We start from the raw sequence: 19,465 nt of genomic DNA, 5'->3' as shown, positions 1-19,465 counted from the left end.
TCAAAAGGTGCAAAAGTATATACAGTGAAAATTCTTCCTCCCACTCCTATCCTCAGCCACTCAGTTACAGTTTATTAATATCTTCTTTTGTAGGTTATGCTCTTGGTATTGATTCTAAGAAATCCAACCCAAAGTTACAAAGGTTTTCTCCCATTATTTCTTCTAGAAATCTTATAGTTTCACTTTTCCATTTAGGTCTATGATCCATTTTTAGTTAACTCTTGTATGTGGTGCAAGCTATATTTACAAGGTTTTTTTTTTTTTGCATCTGAATATTCAATTGTTCCAGCACAATTTGTTGAAGAGACTTTTTTTCCACTGAATTGCCTTTATACCTTTTTTCGAAAATCAATTGACCCTATATGTCTGGGTCTATTTCTAGACTCCATTACCAGGCCAACACCACACTGCATCGATTACTGTAGCTTTATAAAACCTTGATGTCCAGTGGTGAAAATATTCCAGCTTTGTTCCCCTGGGGTAGTCTAATTTGAATGTCTCTTATTGTGGGTAGAGTTGAGCATCTTTTCATGGGTAGATGCTACTGGATTTCTTGATTTCATAGTCTCTCGGAGTTAGAAGAGACCATAAAAAGCCATCTCTTTCTTATTTGCTACCTGATGTATTTATTAGCTCCATAATTCCCCACCTCTACTTGGATCCCTCTAGTGATGGGGAGCTCATTGCCTCTCAGGGTGGCCTCTTCCATTTTCTTTATGCAGTTCTAATATGTATAAAAGATATTGCTTGGGAGTTCCCTGGTGGCCTAGTGGTTTAGGATTCCAGGCTTTCACTGCCATGGCACGGGTTCAATCCCTGATGGGGACTGAGATCCCAAAAGCCACGCAGCCAAAAAAAAAAAAAGATATTGCTCATATTAAGTCCCAGTCGGCCTCCGTATAGCTTCCTCCCCCTAATCTAGTCCCTGTTTTTGGAGCCTCCCAGAGTAAGCCTGGCCCTTATTTCCCCTGGCAGCCATCATGCCCTTCTGTCTCTGCTCTAACCTGATGTGTTTTAGGTGTCCTGGCCAAGCATCTTCTGTCCCTTCCATTAATCCTCATGTGATAGTTTCTCCAACCTGGTTGCTGTTTTCTGGAAGCCTTGCATTTTAGTCAGTGTCCTTCTTAAAGTGTGTGTTGCACAAATGAACAAGATATTTCAGGTGTGCTCTGAAATGCACAGGAATGAGACTTAGCCCTGTCTTTGGGGGGACTTGGCATATCTGTTAATGCAGCCTAAATGTGAGTGAACTCTGGGCGGCCATGCCGTTTATTTTGAAAATGCATTTAATTAAGCCATTTGTAGTAGTTTACTACAGTAGTTTTTGAACCTAAGGGTAGGAGTTAATATCGAACCTCTTACAGTTAAATTGAATCTATTAGATTTGGCCCATCATTTCTGCCTGTCAAGATCTTCCTGGAGCTTGACTTTGATCTCCTTTCCAGCTTTGTGCTATCCAAGAATTTGTTTAGCATACCATCTGTTTCCTCACCCAAGTTATTGATAAAGATATTGACTAGGATGCCACCAAGGATAGAACCCCGAGACTTGTGATTAAAAACCTCCCTCCCACTGAATATCCATGCATCCATCAGCACACTTTCAGCGGAGTAGAGTCCACCAAATTGTGTTTTTGGTGTGTTGGGCGTGCCTAGAGTGCCAGCAGAGCTAATGAAGATTGTGTTGGAAGAGGTAAGGACAGCCAACTCCTCAGCTCACCCTCAGCCTGAACCTTGGGCACCCATTCTTTTTTCTTTGTTCTGTTTTTTTAAAAAATATTTATTTATTTGGCTGCACCGGGTCTTAGTTGCAGCAGGCGGGCTCCTTAGTTGTGGCTTGCAAACTCTTAGTTACAGCTTGCAAACTCTTAGTTGCAGCATGCATGTGGGATCTAGTTCCCTGATCTGGGATCCAACCCAGGCCCCCTGCATTGGGAGGGTGGAGTCTTAACCACTGCGCCACCAGGGAAGTCCCCGCGCTAGTTCTTTTTGATGTTGGTTCTGAGCTTGGCAGCAGGAAGCATCGACCCCTTCGTTCTCATTGCCGCCTTTGTCTAGATACTCGTCATGGCAAACCAGGGTTATTGTAATTTTCTTCTAACTCTTCTGCCTGTAATTTCTTTCCCTTTCCCCTCTGATCCATTCTCCACCCTTTTAAAATCCTGGGACCTACTCAGAAACCTTAAGTGACTCCTCAGGGTGTCTTTGTTTCACGGGCCCCTGATTCCCTGTCCTATGTGGTCATTTATTTCTTCACTTATTTCTTCAGTCTGACCTACTCAGGCCTTCTGCTCTAACCAAATAGGTCAGATCACTATCTTTCAAAAAGGCTCCCGGGAGGAGGGATAAATTGGGAGATTGGGTTGACACATACACACTACTATATATAAAATAGATAACTAATAAGGACCAACTCCATAGCACAGGGGACACTACTCAATACTCAAATGGCCTGTATGGGAAAAGAAGCTAAAAAAGAGTGGATATATGTATATGTATAACAGATTCAGTTTGCTGTACACCTGAAACTAGCACAACATTGTAAATTATACCCCAATTTAAAAAAAAAAAAGTCTCCTGCATTTCTTCCCTGGTGCCTTGGTTGGGACTTGTGGCTCTTGCTTGGGCAGCCCTTCCTCTTCCTACTCCTAAGCACCCGTTTACAATTCTCATTTAGTATGTCAATGCCAACTCGAATTGTTATCTTTTTTCATAATAGCCCAAACCACTATATTATAAATCCCTCTAGGGAAGGGACCGCATCTTATACTTCTTTGAAAACAGGACCATTCCTTATACTTACTAAGTATCTGCTATTGTAACACACTACAGGTGCTGGATAAATGTTTGCTTCATTGTCCCTTCTCTTTTATATCTGCCAAATCTTGCACGTGCTAGGCATTTTAGAGGTTAGTTGAGCTCGGATTCCCCTGTACTTTTGGAAAATCAGCTCTATGGAGGCAACGCCATTTCCATACAATGATATGCACCTATTTAAGTATATAGTTCAAAAAATTTTGACAAATGTACATATCCCTGTAGTCACCACCCACAGTCAAGATATTAAACAAAAGATCCCTGTGCCCTTTTCAGTCATTCCCTCCCCTGCCCCTAGGCAACCCCTGATCTGCTTGCTGCCACTATCGATTAGTTTTGCCTGTTCTGAATTTTATATTAATTGAATCATACACTAGGCGCTCTTTTGTGTGTGGCTTTTTTTTTTGGCTGTGTTGGGTCTTCGTTGCTGCGCATGGGCTTTCTCTAGTTGTGGTGAGCGGGGGCTACTCTTCGTTGCAGTGTGTGGGCTTCTCATTGTGTTGGCTTCTCTTGTTGCGGAGCATGGGGTCTAGGTGCACGGGCTTCAGCAGTTGTGGCACGCAGGCTCAGTAGTTGTGGCTTGCGGGCTCTAGAACACAGGCTCAATAGTTGTGGCACACGGGCTTAGTTGGTCCGTGGCACGTGGGATCTTCCCGGACCAGGGCTTGAACCCCTGCATTGGAAGGTGGACTCTCAACCACTGCACCACCAGGGAAGCCCTATGTGTGGCTTCTTTCACTCATCAAATGTTTTTGAGATTCAGCCATGTTGTTGTGTATATCAGTACTTTATTCTGTTTTGTTGTTGGGTAGAATTCCATTGTATGGATTTATAATGTTCATCCATTCACCTGAGTGGACATTTGGATTATTTCCAGTTTGGGGCTATTTTGAGTAAAATTGCTATGAATATTTGTATGTAATTCTCTTTGAGGACATATGTTTCCATTACTGGGTCATATAATAAGTGTATATAGTTGACCCTTGAACTGCATGAGTCCACTTATATGTGGATTTCTTTCACTAAATATGTACCAGAATGCTACACGATCCATGGTTGGTTGAATCCACAAATGCAGACCTGTAGATTTGGAGGGCTGACTGTAAAGTTACATGTGGATTTTCCACTGTGCTTGGGGGGTGGGAGGGTGGTGTTAGGGGTCGGTGTCTCTAACCCCCGCCTTGTTAAAGAGTCACCTGTACTTTATCTGAAACAGCCAAAATGGTTTCCTAAATGGTTATACCATGTTATATTCCCACCAGCAATTTATCAGTTCATATCCTCACCAACACTAGGTACTGTTGGTCATTTTCATTTTAGTCATTCTGATGGGTGCCTATTAATATTAATACTGATAAATAGAAATGTATGAATATGAATATTCTTTAATTTAAATATTAAAACATTACTGTTAACATTAAGTCTTCCATTCCATGAACATGGTATAGCTCTCTCTTTGTTTAGGTCTTCTTTAATTTCTCTCAGCAGTGTATAGGACTTATGTGTATTTTCATTAAAGTCATCTCTAAGTATTTCTTTTTTTTGGTACTATAAGTGATATTTACACATTTTTATTTTCCTGTATTTCATTATAGCATATAGAAATTTAATTTATATTTGCATTTTATATTTTGACCTTGTATCATGCAACCTTGCACACTTATTTGTTCTAATATCTTATTTGTAGATTCCTTAGGATTTTCTACATGTATGATTGAGTCTTCTGCAAATAAAGACAGTTTTACTTATTTCTCTACAATCTTTTTTTTTTTTTTTTTTGGCCATGCCCGCAGCTTGCAGGATCTTAGTTCCTGACCAGGGATTGAACCCAGGCCCTGGCAGTGAAAGCACCAAGTCCTAACCACTGCCCCGCCAGGGAATTCCCTGTTTACAATCTTTATGCCTTTTATTTCTTTTTTTTCTCCTTACTTTTGAGTTCTCATTCTTGACTTTGGTGACTCTTTCTTCATATTTCTTGTTTGCTGATGATAGTAGATGATAGTAATGGCGACTATTAAGACCTACCATGTACCAAATACTGTATTAGGCCCTCTGCACATAGGATTTTACATAATTCCTGTTGCATAGCGGTGAGGTAGGTATCATCACTTCCATTCAATGAACAAGGACACCGAGGCTCAGAGAGACAAGCGATTTGCCAAGGTCATTTGGCACTAGATACGTGATGGAGCCAGGATTTGAACCCACGAGTGTTTGGCTTTGAAGCCTGTGCTTTTTTTTCACAATGGGCGGGGAGGGGACCTGGCCCTTTAAGGATACAGCTGCTGGTTTCAGATCAGACAGCTAAGGACAACTCTCTCCCAGAATCCCATGTATGGAGTGATGGGAAAACAGAGACTCTTAGAAAAATGTCATGCTCCTGGCTGCCCTTTTGGAACGGCTGTGGTCCCATCCGGCCGCAGAGTTATTTCACTCCTGTAGCGTTGGCAGAAGGAGCTAAGCATGGTCCCCATCTGGCTCCTGGTGCCTTTCCCTGTGTGGTGACTGCCTCATCCAGCCCTTGCTGGCATGGGATGTCATGGGGACCTTGAGCTGTACTTGTAAACAGGGCCAGGGGGCCTGAGTCAGAGCGGCCTTAGGCAGAAGTGCATTCGGCCTCTCAGGATCCCATTTCAGTCGGCTGCCAAAAACCAAATGTCACTGCACTGCGGTGCTGCTCCCAGCGCCACTGTCTGTCTCTGACCCTCCGGGGCTAGCTCAGCTTTGAGGGCCCTGGCTGGAAAAGCAGAGGTAGGGACAGACCTGGCAGGGCAGGGCTGTGACATCTTGCGAGGAATCGGACGGGATCGTGGGTCGGATTTAGTGCCTGCAGAGCCTGGGCCTCCTGCCTGGGGTCCTCTGGACACAGCTTTTTTTTTTTTTAATTGTTTCTAGACAGCTCTTTTATGGATCAGTTCTCCTGGGCTTCTGAGCAGCTCCTCTTAACGTAGGTTTTGCTGCAGGCCCCCAAAAGAACTGCCCCAGTCAGCAGGTTAGTTCTTTCTCCTCAAGTAGTCAGCTGGCACCGAACCAGATTACTCAGTGGCACTCTTTACCCAAACACTGATCTGAAATCATTTCAGGTGTGTTGGCCGCCAGGATGGATGGGTGAGAGTCGGGGTTATGTGGGGAGGGAGTGGGGGGTGGGGAGGTTAGGCTAATCTTCATTTTCTAGATTGTTGTTGCCTTGGATCCCCCATCCTCGTGGACACCCGTCCAGGTCCCTGTTGAGCACTCCTTGTCGGCCAGCCGCTCGAGAGGCCCGCTGACTGTGGGCATGTATGCGTTGGCCTGTGTGGCGTGTGTTTCCCAGCTGTGCTCCTGGTGGTGGTGAAGTGAGCATGTCTCTACTTTGATCATCTCTGCTGCTCTTCCCACCATTTGCCTGATTATTCAAGTTGTATCTAGATTCCAATTTACCTTCACTTTTTTAAAAATTTGGCCACGCCATGCCCAGCCTGTGGGATTTTAGTTCCCCGACTAGGGACTGAACCTGTGCCCCCTGCAGTGGAAGCACGGAGTCTTAACCACTGGACTGCCAGGGAAGTCCCTCATCACCTCTTTAAAAGTGAAGGTTTGGGACTTCCCTGGCAGTCCAGTGGTTAGGACTCTGTGCTTCCACTGCAGGGGGCATGGGTTCGATCCCTGGTCGGGGAACTATGATCCCACATGTGGCCTAAATAAATAAATAAATAAAGAGCTGATGAGCCATGGCTTTTCCTGCTTGCTGGAAGTCAGCAAGTCAAAGAGTACACAGGGAACAAAACATACGTGCCTCCGAAAATTAGGGTTAAGAGGGAAAGCTTGCAGCTCTCCAGCATCCCTGCTGTAGCCCTCTCCCTCCTGGCCACAGAGAGTGGAATTTGTAAAGCTGACTGCTGCCAGGACAGGCCGGGGCCCTGGAGGTCACCAGCACCATCTTCTCCATGTCCTGCTCGACTGTTTAGATGATACTGTTTTGTTTCACAGTAGCTGCCCCTTCCAGCAACCCGGCCTTATGGGACCTCTTTCTTTTTTTTCCCCAGATGCTGTGACTGTGACAGAGTCACTGGGGTTCGTACATGTTGGGGAGGAGCCTTCCTTTCGGGGGTGACCACCTTCCTCTGGGCATGCCTGCAGTACCCTGGGCCCATGGACCTGAAGGAGAAGCATGTGGTAGGCCATGATCGGTTCCCTAACTGGGATTGTCTGTGTGTCTCTGTTGGACTCTCCCTACCTGTGTTTGCCTGGGAGGTCCTCATGTGGAGGCCTTACACCAAAAGTGAGGGAGGGGGCACAGCTCTGAGGCTTGGGGTACGTGGTCTGATCCCTGGACGGTACTATTGCTTGGGTGGAACACACAGGCTCCGGGAGCTGGGACTCAAGGACAAAGGGTGGACCAGTTAACACAGCCGCATGGGAGCCGGTTTCTGATTGGGGTTGGCTCTGAGCCAGTCTTCCACTCACTGCCCAGGGGTGTGTAATTTCACGTGTTTGCCCTTTGCTGGGCTCTGCTCCAACCTGCTGAGCTGGGTTGAGTACTCAGTTGGGCACCCTCTCTGTGGTTAGAGAAGAGCTCCCCAGTCAGACTCCAGACACACTGCCGAATCAGCTGGGGGTAAGCAGCCCAGAGGTCCAGGCATCCTCCCCCAGCCTGGCTCAGGCACCCCAGCCTCCAGGCATACCATCTTTACGTGGAGTTAGATTTGTCATCCAACAGAGCACCCCTCTCCTGGGACGAGGATTGCCCTAGGGGATGTCCTTCCTCTAGGTCCTTGCCTGGCCGCCTTTTTTTTTTTTTTTTGCCTCTGCTGCACAGCATGTGGGATCGTAGTTCCCCAACGAGGGATCGAACCCGTGCCCCTTGCAGTGGAAGCGCGAAGTCTGAACTGCTGGACCACCAGGGAAGTCCCCACCTTGCCTGGCCTTCTTCCACACCTTCCTAACAGGTCCCTCTGTCTCTGACCCCCTGCCTCCACTAGGCGGGCGGGGAAGGCTCTCCAACACGCAGAGCTGGCCTTTCGTTGCCCCTGCTTAAAAGGCATCACACCACCTGCCGCAACCTTCAGCGTGGGGTCCAGAGCCCTCCATAATCCGACTCCTGCCTGTCGGCCCAGCATCCCTCACCTCCCCTGCCTTGGCCTTTACCACTGGTAATTCTGAACGCTTCAGAGTTTGGGCACACACTCCACGTTTAGCCGTTACCCCCAAATCCCCCCCCCACCCTTTTTCCTGCCAAACTCCTACTTTTCTTTCTTCAAGACCCAGTTTAGGGACTTTCCTGGTGCTCCAGTGGCTAAGACTCCACGCTCCCCATGAAGGGGACCCGGGTTCGATCCCTGGTCAGGGAACTAGATCCCACATGCCGCAACTAAGACCCGGCACAGCCAAATTAAAAAAAAACAAAGACCCGGTTTAGGCATGACCTTCTCCAGATACGTCCTCCTCATCCCTCCAGGGTCCCTCCTTTCAGCATATCCACAGCACCTCCACCATCATACTTGCGACGCTGTGTTGGCACCATCTGTCTGTCCCACTTTATCTCAGTGTCCCTGGCTCCTAGCACAGAGCCTGGCATGTAGCAAGGGCTTAGTAAATATTTATTGACTTGAACTTATGGATAGCGATCTTCCTGCCAAAGAGATATGGGGAGGTCTGGGGAGGACTGGGGAAGGAGCTGAGGGTCCACACAGACCTGGTGCCCGGCTGACTGCTGAGGTGTTCAGCCTCCTGTTCACAGATGCCTCTGGCTGCTCTGCAGGTATCCATCCTAACAGTGACTGGAACACAGGGAAAGCTACACTTGCCCGTCCCCTAGCCTGGGTGCAGGGCTGCTGCGTAGTTGCAAGAGCTGTGCGCTACTCAGTTCCAGGGAGCACCCCCCCCCCAACAAAGGCTATGATGTTGTGCAATGTGGTGGCCTGCCTAGGGTGGGGCTGAATGTCCCGAAAACAAAGGACAGTGTTGTCCTCCGGTTCCAGCCTGTGGCTGAAACACCCATTCCTAGTGAATCGGGGAAACAAAGTTCTGTGGTCCAGCAGCTGGTTTCTCTCTCAAGCCCGAGGAAGAACACTTGTGAACCCAGGCTGGATATCTCTCAGGGGCATTTGTCGGGGAGGGTTTTTCTTCATCCTCTTCTTTTTCTTTCTGGATAGATGCTTTCCTGACCTAGAAAGCACCATTACCACCATCGTCAGCCGTATTTATGGAATGCTTCCTTCGGGTGGTAGAACCCTAGGCCCTGGGGGACGGCCTCTGGCTTGGAGAAGCTTACTGTCTAGTTGAGGAATTAATAGGACAAGCAGCTAAGTAACAGATCTGACGGTGTCTCTACCTGAGGTACCTTGCGCGTTGTGTAAATATGGGCTTCTAAAGTGCATCCCTGGGGCCTCCAACAGTGGAAGCCTTCTTGGAGGCGTAGGAGTGGGCAAGCTGGCGTGCTGGGAGTTGATGGTAAGGTGGCCTTTCATCACCTGGCTACAGCCCAGGATCAGTTTGGCTGTTGCTGGTTGATCCTTTGCACCTTGCCCCCCTTCTCTTTGTGACCTACCTGTCCTCAGTGTCCCCTGCAGACCCTCCTCTCTCGTCTCCCGTCCTCCAGCCCATGGTGGATGTGCCGTGGCAGTGATGGTCTGGGTTTCTCCCCAGATGCAGAGCTTCCCTTTTCACTTGCTGAAGTGGGTAGTGTCAGAGGGGGGCCAGACGCCAGAGGGCTGTGTTGGGGGGCGCTGCGGAATACCTGGGTTAGACCCTATGAGCTGTTCTTCTAGGGCCTGTTGCACAGGAGGGAGAGTGTTTGCTTGGGTGTGGTTCCCCCAGAGCAGTGCCTTGGTAGGAAGCTAAAGGGGAGTGTGACCTGGGAGCAAGGGACAGGAGTCTCCTTGGCAGTTTGCTGAGGCTGCAGCCCGACTACACAGGTGGCAGCTGTCCTCAGAGTGACTGTCTCGGAAGCCGACCCCTCCTTCCCTGGCCTCACGGAGACTTCCTGCCCTTAACCTCTGGACTGCCTGGGCCCCTCCTTTCCTGTTCCCATTCAGCTCAGGGTTTGGCGGTGTGTGTGTGTGTGTGTGTGTGTGTGTGTGTGTGCGCGCGCGCGCGCGCGCGCGCGCGCGCCCACGCCCACAGGGAGCTGTGCTGGAGAAGGGGGAGGGGAGAGGCCGGCTGGAACTCGGCAGAGGCTCTCTCTTCCCTTCCCGGCTGAGGCTCTCTCTTCCCTTTCCTGCCGATGAGATGGTGTCGTCTAGGAAACAGGGCCCTGGAGAAATGGTCTCAGGCTCCAGCCCGTGCTCCGGTTACTGGACCTGTTAGGCCATTTCCTCTCCCTCGAGGTTTTCCAGCCCCATCCTCAGGGTGGCCTGGATGGAGCCAGAGAAGTTTCCTGCCCCAACATCACCCAGGGGGTCTGTTCTGACAGCTTCCCGTATGTCAAAGCCGGGGTCGCAGAGTGATGCCCAGGCTCTGCTTGAAGCCCCGGGAGGAGATGGGAGCCCAGGTCACCAGCCTCCTCTTTCTTCCTGGGATGAGGCCCGGCGTCTGCAGGCAGTGCCCTGGTCCCAGCAGCACCTGGGCAGGTGTGTCTGGATGCGGCTGGGCGGTATGGGCTCCTGGCTGAGCTCTGCACTCGCCTTGATTAGCGGCTCTTGGAGCCCCCTGCCACCTGGTGGGAAGATGTTGGGTCCTAGGTGTTGGAAGAGCCCTTCCTTTCAGCTGGCTCTTCCCTCTTCCACAGGCTTCCTCTGCTCTCTCACTTCCCAGCCCCCTGCTCTGCCCTCCGAGAAGTCACTGCTCCAGTTTTCTCAATTGCCGGTCCTTCCCCCTCCACGTAGGATGCGCTGCTATTAATAAGCAGCCCCCCTGCCTCCCGCAGCTCTGCCTGTGGAGAGAGCTGTTGCTGGCGTGACTCCATGCTGGAGTCTCTAAGGGATCTGGGGGGCTGCCCCAGGTGGGGCTCCTCACCTTGCTCAGGAAAGGGAGTCCGGGGGGAGAGGCCAAGTACTCCTCCATGCTGGCGGGTGCCCTGGGGGCTCCGGGCCGGCGGCAGCCACTTCCTGCACAGCCTCTCCTCCGGTGGGGGTGGGTGGTGGGCGCATCCGAACCCCTGGGAGGCACGTCACCCTCGGTGCCTCCTCTGATGAATGGGCCCAGCCCTTGGACAGCTGGCAGAGCCCCTACCAACTTTGTCCTCTCAACCCCTTCCCTCCTCCCTCCCTCTGCGCAGCCTCTCCCTCCTTCCGTCCTTCCCTCCTGTACCGGCAGCCGGTCTCCTCCTCCTCCCTCCCTAAATCTGCAGCGTGACTGGAAATAGGCTAAATTAATCAGCAGATTGAAGCTCCACTCTGCTGCCGCTGCCGCCCCGCTCCTCGCTCACACGCGCTCCAGCTCTCTTCTCTCTTCTCTTTCTTCACTCTTTCCCTCTCTGTCTTTCTCTGTCTCCTCTTCCTCTTGGAGAGCAGTGTTGGCAGTTCTGTGGCTGACTCGCTGTGGCTCAGGCTCTACCCCATGCTCTTTAAACGGGCAGAGCTATGGATTGCCCACCAGGGCAAAGGCAGCAAAGTGAGTATGCCAGCTGGGCTTGATGCCCCCGTTCCACACGCCCGCTTCCCCGCTTTGTGTCGGAGGCTTTGGGTTAACGGTTGAAGATGGAAGCTGGGCCGGAGGCGGCTTGGATTACGAGGTAGTGAGGACCGTGGAAGGAGGCTGGGGATGGGAGCCAGAAAGCCCGTGTATGTAGCTGCCTGCCAGGCTCCTGAGTCACCCAGAGCGGGACCAGAGCCCAAGTTTCCCCGTGGGGCATCCTGTCAAGGTGTGCTGGGACCCGGGTCTCCAGGCACAAGGCTTGGATGCCACCCCTCCTCGGGGCCATTAAGGAGGCTTTTCTCGCCGGACCACATGAGTCACTGAGGCGGGAGCCAATGGGGCTGGGGTGATTTCTTCCTAGGTCTTGGCTGCAGGAGGTGAGAAAGAAGACAGGTGAAAGTGCCCAGGTCAGCATGAGCTGGGAAGAGTGAGGAAGAGGAGGAGGTGCCTCTGCTTGAGGCTTTGAGCTGCTTGTCTGTAGACAGAGTGGATTTGTGTCTGGCCAAACTCGGAAGAGATTTATGGTGACGCCTATGATAGACCCTGGTGGATAGTGGCCGAATCTCTGCTTCACTGGTTCAGACCTCGTGGAGTCCAGCTGTGGGTCCCGCTCACCTGCACTGGCCAAGGAGGCTGTGACCGTGGGGAAACCTGGCGAAGGGGCCAGCTGGTTCTAATTAGTGGTCACCTGCTGTTGCCAAGGCCAAAGGCCAAGGCCAATTCACAGTCTGCCTACCTGAGCCTAGGGGACCTAGATTCCACTTTCTCCCGAAACAGGTAGGATGGGAAGGAAAACAGCTGCTGTGCTGAGGGAACCTCAGGGGAGTCCCGAAAGGACAGGGACTGGGGGCTGGGGGCTTCTGGTTCTGGGCCACCTGGGAAACCTGACCGAGGTGGCACAGGACAGCCCAGGCGTGTTGGCTCTTAAAGCCTCCTTAGACGGACCCAGATGCTTAGCTTTGGGCCCTGGGGAGCTGGTTCTGTTCAGTAGCAGATTCCTTGCAGTTCTGATTTAGCAGATAGAATTTTGTCACCACCTGCTGCTCCTCCAGCCCCCAGGCCCCGCCCGTGTCCCCCTTTGACAATGAAGCGGGGCGCGATGGGCACGTGCTGGCAGCCTCTCCTGAGCCTGCGCCTCCTATGGCCTCGAGCTCCTCTGTTGGGTTCAGCTGAGGTTGAGCACTTAGAACAGTGGGATGGGGTTGCTTCTACCCGAAAAGCTTCAGTGTCAGGGGAGAAGCAGGGCCACGCCTCCCCTCTGGTGTAGAGGCCTTGCTTAGCCTTGGCTCCTTGGCCCCAGGAATCTCCTGGAGGTGCCTGGGGCTGGGGAGTGGGAGTTTCTGAGCACCTGGGAAGTAGGAAGAATTGCTTCCTGCCTTTGGTTACTTAAGTCTGGGGCAGATTTTCCTCACCCTTCTTGGCCCTGCTAGGCAAGAAGAGCAGAGCTCAGATGGCACGTGTATGACAGGCGTTCTTATTTCTCACACCATCCCTGTCCTTGCACAGACCACCCCCCCCCGCCCGCCCTGCCATGGGTGCCCGGGCACGCTGGGTGCCAGCCTATCTCTATGCTTTGAGAAAGGCCACCTAGCTCACGCATGAGCCCTTTCTGAATTTCCTTTGGAAAGCGTGAACGTCTCTCACCAATTTCCTCAGCTTCAGTTCTCATACCGCGTGGGGGAAAGCCATGGGGTAATGAGAGAAACAGTGACTTTACCCATACCCGGGACCCTCCTGCCGGAGACTGAGTGAAGAGTGGCCATCAGGCCTCAGCGGGCGGCCACGGCAGTTGGATAAGTGGGGTTGGGGCCGTGGAGGGTTGGCTGGCCTTGAGGGCTGTGTCCTGGCCCCGGGGCGCTGTGCAGGCAGGCGCTTTCTTCAGGAGGCGTATAATTACAGAATGGCTTATTTTGCCTCTGTTGTGCTGTCTTTAATCTCCAGTCTGGAGTTGGTGCTCCAAGCCAGACACAACGTGCGGGGGCAGATGCACGCCCTCAGCTCTGCAGGGCCCCTCCCGCCTCTGCCGGCCCTGCCCCGGGAGCATCTGCCACCCTCTGGCCCCTCCTCCCACACCTGGAGAGGAGCATGGGACAGGTTCTCAGACCCTGGAGGAAGAGAAGGAGCAGAAACAGTTGCTGGGTGGGGTTGCCCAGGGGGTTTGGGGGTGCCGGAAATAAGGCAGCAGAGGCAGGGCAGCCACAGGGCAAGCAGAGGGCAGTTCCTGAGTGTCCTGGTCTAAAGGCCTGGCTGGAGGGAGGCCGCCACCCGGGCTCTCTGGCTGCTCCCCTTAGCCTTTCCCTGCCTTCCTGAGCCTGGCGCTCATTCCAGACCAAGCAGCTTCCCGGGTGATTGTGCAGCCCCGTGGGATTTGTCAGCTCTTCCTCCCTCCCGCCCTTTGGCGTGCAGCCTTTCCACCTCTGCGGACCAGCCCTTCCCTGCCCGCAGGAGGTTTGCTCACTTTATCATTTCTGGAGACCTGGCCTAGGCAAGTCCACCCTGGGAACCTGCACATCCCACTGCGGGGAGGGAGCTCGGCAGGTCGAGCCTGAGGGAGGAAGCGGAAAGGGGAGGGGAGGCTGGGCCTCCCAAATGCTATTCTTCTTGGGCCTTCTTGGGCTGAGAGGGGCAGGCATCCTGCCTTGGACATGAGAAGGCCTGTGGTCCCCCTTTGCTTTTCTCTTCCTCCTTCCCGCCCCTGGAGGCTTTCTTCCCTCATGCCAGGAGCCAAGGAGGCAGAGATGCAGGCCTTGCCCGACACTCCTTTGTCCTGGACCACGGCCTCTCAGGGAGGCCCCGATCCCTGCCAGAGGGAGGTGGGTGCTTTGGAGTACCGTATTTACCCTTGCGGGTGCCGGCTCCCTGCCCGGAGGGCCATTCTTCCCGAGCGGAAATAACCAGTTATCCCCTCGGAGAAGCAGCAGCTCTCATCCTCATAATCCCCCAAAGCCACCGTGGAGAGCAGGGATTAGGTGAGACTTAGGCAAGGGCTCTGGGAGGTCTTGGGCCGGGCCCACTCCGAAGCCCGTCCTCATTCCTCAGGCCGAGGGAGCTGGCGACAGGCCAGCATGGGGTCTCCACTCAGGGGCCTCCCACCACGCCAGGTCTGCAGCCAGGGGATATGGCCCCCAGTCCGTCAACTCCTAGTCGTGGAGATGTGTGTCTGGCGAGGGTCAAGCCTGCCAAGGGGGTGGGTGGACGTGGAGACCGGCAGGGAGGAGGAAATCCAGAATGTTGGTGGGCAAAGCCGGGGCAGGACCCCGGGGATAGGAGGGAAGAGGGTAGGGCGTGAGCCCAGGCAGCCAGGGCATCGCTGGCTCAGTGACCCTTGGCCAGGACTCAGTAGATAAGCCCAGTCCCTTTCTTGGTGCCCCAGGTCCAGGCCTTTGTGCCTCTTGCTCAGGAACTTTCCCTGGAGGAAGCCCACATGGGTGCTCTTCAGGTGGCCCCTGAGAAACACTCACTCCTCCCCCAGGCCCTGCCTTTCCTGGGGGCCCTCTTTTTCCAGGACCCCCAACTGGGGATCTGTGCATCAGATCCAATCTGGACTGGGCCTCACCTCCAGAAGTTTTGATTCACTAGGTCTGGGTGGGGCCTGGACAGCCACGTTTGTAAAAGGTCCAGGTGTTTCTGCTACAGATCCTGGGTTGACAACCCTGACGAAGGTGTCATGGGGACCAGTGAAACTCCATGGGCGTTCATTCAGTCAGTCAGCAAGCATTCACGAGCTGCTGCCCTGTGATAGGTACTGTCTTAGTGGTTGGTGGAGGGGTGTGGAGATGGAAGAACTTAGTACCCTTTTCAAGGCATTGGCAGTCTGGTGGGAGAGCCAGACAGGCAAATCTATACCGACGGTCCTCCGTGATGCCGCCTGTGAGCGAGGTTGCCCGGGCTGCCTTTGGAATACAAACCTCCCCCTGTATGTGCAGCCCTGGGTTTTGGGAAGATTTCCCAGAGCGGGTGGTGTTTGAGCTGAGTCTCGAAGGAGAAGTAAGAGTTGTCTGGGGCAGGGAGTGTGTTCTTGGCTAGGAAAATCCATAGAGGTGCTGACACATGAGCTGGGGGAGTGCGGCATGTGACAGGAATGGCAGGAAAGGAGGCTGGAGAAGCTGGCAGATCCCAGACCACGCTCAGGAGTCTGGGCTAGATTTTAAAGGTAAACAGGGTCAGTTCATCAGACATGCGCTCACTGGCTGGGGTGCAGCGGTTGGTTTGGAAAAGGTGGGGACTGGGGAGGTGGGAGGGGGAGGCAGAGGTTGCAGGGAGGGGCTGGGGTGCCTGGGTGATGGTAACTGTAGGAGGGGTGCTGGCTCGGGCGGGGAGGGCCGGGTGGTAATTTCGGGGGTTTGGACGTGTCAACTCATAGGTACCCATGAAACAGCTGTGCGGCAGTTTAGGGAACGGGTCAGAATTCGGGGTGGCGGTCAGGCTAGAGGTGAAATCTAGCAGTTGTAAGCTTATTGGTGGCACATGAATCCATGTGGCTGGGGTTGCCCTGGAAACGTACATAAAGTTGTGGAGAAGATGTCGTAGGGTGGACTGTGGGGTAGACGGACAAGACAAAACAGTAGAGAAGCCCAGGAACAAGGGGTCTCAATGGGAGAGGCCAGGCCATGGGGTCACATAGGACAATGTGCTGGGAACCACCCCTGTCCATGCCACGTTCCACCCACCCGCGGTGAGATGAGAGTGCAGTGCGGTCAGTGCAGGTCCTTTCCTGGCAGCAGCTGCCTTTTTTTCTGAGACTGTGTCCTTCCCAATGTGGTAGGGTTACAGTAGCCTCCCTTTTATGAAATGGTGGTAACAGAAGTCGGTGGGGGTTTTTCCCTAATGTTTTTTACTAGGAACAACGTGAAGCCAGAATCTCCAGGTTAGTTCTCTTCTCCCCACGTAAACAATACCTATTTTCTGGCCCGGGAAATCTGAAAGATGGCCCCAGTGCAATAAGTCGGGAGCTCAGTGGTGAGCACGGTCTGAGTGGGGCTGGGGGATGCTGTTGGTGGTGGGTTGGGACTTGAGTGAAAGGTGAGTTAGAAGACACTGAGTAAAGAAAGGTTTGTTTCTGGTTTTGTTTTTTGGGGTTTATTTTGTTTTAATTTTATTTATTTATTTATTTTTGGCTGTGTTGGGTCTTCGTTTCTTTTTTTTAAAATTTTTTATAAGACCAGACTCTTCTTGTTGCTTTTTTTTAAAAAAACTAATTAATTAATTATTTATTTTTGGCTGCATTGGGTCTCTGTTGCAGTGCACGGGCTTCTCATTGCGGTGGCCTCTCCTGTTGTGGAGCACGGGCTCTAGGCGTGCAGGCTTCAGTAGTTGTGGCTTGCAGGCTTAGTTGCTCCACAGCATGTGGGATCTTCCCGCACCAGAGCTTGAATCCATGTCCTCTGCATTGGCAGGCGAGTTCCTAACCGCTGCGCCACCAGGGAAGCCCGGGTCTTCGTTTCTGTGTGTGGGCTTTCTCTAGTTGCGGCAAGCGGGATCCACTCTTCATCGCGGTGCGCGGGCCTCTCACTGTCGCGGCCTCTCTTGTTGTGGAGCACGACCTCCAGACGCACAGGCTCAGTAGTTGTGGCTCTCGGGCCTAGTTGCTCCACGGCATGTGGGATCTTCCCAGACCAGGGCTCGAACCCGTGCCCCCTGCATTGGCAGGCAGGTTCTCAACCACTGCGCCATCAGGGAAGCCCTTGTTTTGTTTTTAATTAATTAATTTATTTTTGTTTTTGGCTGCCTTGGGTCTTTGTTGCTGCATGTGGGCTTTTCTCTAGTTGCGGCGAGCAGGGGCTACTCTTCATTGCGGTGCACGGGCTTCTCATTGGGTGGCTTCTCTCGTTGCAGAGCACGGGCTCTAGGTGCGTGGGCTTCAGTAGTTGTGGCACACGGGCTTCGGTAGCTGTGGCCCGTGGGCTCAGTAGTTGTGGCTCGCGGGCTCTAGAGCGCAGGCTCAGTAGTTGTGGCACACGGGCTTAGTTGCTCTGCGGCATGTGGGATCCTCCCAGACCAGAGTCCGAACCCGTGCTCCCCGCACTGGCAGGCAGATTCCCAACCACTGTGCCACCAGGGAAGCCCTCTGGTTTTGTTTTAAACTTGGCTTTGAGGAGCAGGGCACTGTGTACTTGAACGTCTTTTAATTTGGTGGAGATCTGAACATGCTCACGCCCTGAGGAGTCAGGGCTAGTGGAGGGAGGGAGGGTAAGGATTTGGGAGAAGGGAGGAAGGTTCTGGGAGGTGGGCGGGGAGGGCCTCCTGAGGGATGCTGAGTGCCTCCTGCTTGAGGGATGCTGAGTGCCTCCTGCTTCCCTCCAGGGCGAGGCTCCCTTGGCCCTGGGCCTGTCCACCCAGAAGGCCCTCAGCATCCTGAAGGAGCAGCTGGAGGCGGTGCTGGACGGACACCTAAAAGAACGGAAGAAAAGTCTCACATGGAAGGTGACACATCCTCATGGGGAGTCCAGAGCCTAGTTGGGGCGGTGGAAAAGCTTGGGAAGCACATTCTCGGGGCCATGACTCTCCCTGTCACCCTGGACGGTGTGACCCGACTGAGGCATCACTAAAAATCAGAAAGAGGCCGGGGTTCCTTTCAGAGTGATGTCCTGACCCCAGCCGAGACCAAAGCGAGAAGACAGAGGTGGCCGCCTGGGCTCTCTGTCGGGTGGGTGAGGGAGGAAGGCGGCTAGGATGCGGGGTAGAGAATCTTGGCTCCTCCCTCCTCGCTTGCCCCCCCCCCCCCCCCCCCCCCCCGGGGCCTCTCACTCCCTGGCCTCCTGCCCCTCCCTCCTCAGGAGCTGTGGAGAAGCAGCTTCCTGCACCACAGTAACCGCTGCTCCTGTTTCCACTGGCCCGGCGCCTCACTCATGCTCCTGGCCGTGCTGCTGCTGCTGGGCTGCTATGGGGGCCAGCCGGCTGGCAGGTACGCGGTCCGAGGCCCTGGGAGGGGCTCCTTCCCACCTCTCCCAGCGCAGGGTCTGGGCTTGTCCCCCTCCCGCCTCCACACCCGCCTGGGACATCCCGGGGAGAGGGGAGCTGCCCCCAGAGTCAGCGCCTGGGTCGCGTAGGGATCCACAGTCCCTTGGCCGGCTGGTGTCAGAACCAGAAGAAGACCCTCTTTTCAGAAGGGACTGGGGAGGGGAGTGTGGGGCCCTGGGTTGGCTGGGCTGGAGACCCCCCGGCCCGTGCCCCGCCAGTGCCCCCTCTTCTCCCTGCCAGTCACGGGGTGGAGCTGGTGGGCTGGAGACCCCCCCGGCCCGCCCCCCGCCAGTACCCCCTCTTCTCCCTGCCAGCCATGGGGTGGAGCTGCTGGGCTGGAGACCCCCCGGCCCGCCCCCCCGCCAGTGCCCCCTCTTCTCCCTGCCAGTCACGGGGTGGAGCTGGTGGGCTGGAGACCCCCCAGCCCGCACCCCGCCAGTGCCCCCTCTTCTCCCTGCCAGTCACGGGGTGGAGCTGGTGGGCTGGAGACCCCCCGGCCCGCCCCCCACCAGTGCCCCCTCTTCTCCCTGCCAGCCACGGGGTGGAGCTGGTGAACGCCTCTGCGCTCTTCCTCTTGCTGCTCCTCAACCTCGTCCTCATTGGGCGGCAAGATCGCCTGAAGCGCCGAGAGGTAGAACGGAGACTCCGAGGGATCATTGACCAAATCCAAGGTGAGGCCAAGGGGCAGGCGAGTCAGGTGGGAAAAGGTGCCCTGGGGTGTGTCAGAGCCCTGGAGCTCCCGTCTCGAGCCCCAGCCAGGAGCCCCAGCACATTGGCGTTGCCTGCGGTCAGCATTCAGGGGATAAGGACGCCCTGCTTTCTTCTCAGTGGTGCAGTGAGAGCCGTGGGACGGCTATGGGTACCCAGGCAGTGGCCTGGGGCGGGCAGAAAGGCTAATGGCTCCTCAAAGCCAGGGGTCAAATCGGCTTAATCTTTGACGTTTGTACCCCTCAGGAAGCTCAGCACACCCCTCAAAGCCCTTAGCAAAGTTAGCAAAATGTATTTGAATGGAAGCAGGGTACAAAGAATAAGAGCTTCAGGTGTTCAGAGGAGGTGCAAGTGCCCGCGCTGGGGTGGTGGGGAGGTGGCCTCGTAGAGGGGAAGTGTTGGAATGAGCGGCGTGGGTTGATGCA

At 53.8% G+C, this 19,465-nt stretch overlaps 1 protein-coding gene across 5 annotated transcripts in view; it reads left to right on the top strand.

Moving 5' to 3' along the window:
- Nucleotides 1–19,465, top strand: part of TMEM94 (transmembrane protein 94) — a 36,216-nt gene that overhangs the window by 4,118 nt on the left and 12,633 nt on the right. For all 5 annotated transcript variants that reach the window (XM_079904304.1, XM_079904302.1, XM_079904303.1 and 2 more), the window contains exons 2-5: nucleotides 6,842–6,971; nucleotides 17,676–17,795; nucleotides 18,149–18,276; nucleotides 18,867–19,003. In XM_079904304.1, coding sequence (XP_079760430.1) covers nucleotides 6,948–6,971; nucleotides 17,676–17,795; nucleotides 18,149–18,276; nucleotides 18,867–19,003 — 409 coding nt within the window. In that variant the 5' untranslated portion in view covers nucleotides 6,842–6,947. The remainder of the gene's footprint in view (nucleotides 1–6,841; nucleotides 6,972–17,675; nucleotides 17,796–18,148; nucleotides 18,277–18,866; nucleotides 19,004–19,465) is intronic.

The sequence above is a fragment of the Stenella coeruleoalba genome, assembly GCF_951394435.1.
Source record: "Stenella coeruleoalba genome assembly, chromosome: 19".
Lineage (NCBI taxonomy): Eukaryota > Metazoa > Chordata > Mammalia > Artiodactyla > Delphinidae > Stenella > Stenella coeruleoalba.
The sequence above is the reverse complement of the archived record's forward strand: the minus strand, read 5'-3'. Positions and strand labels throughout refer to the sequence as shown.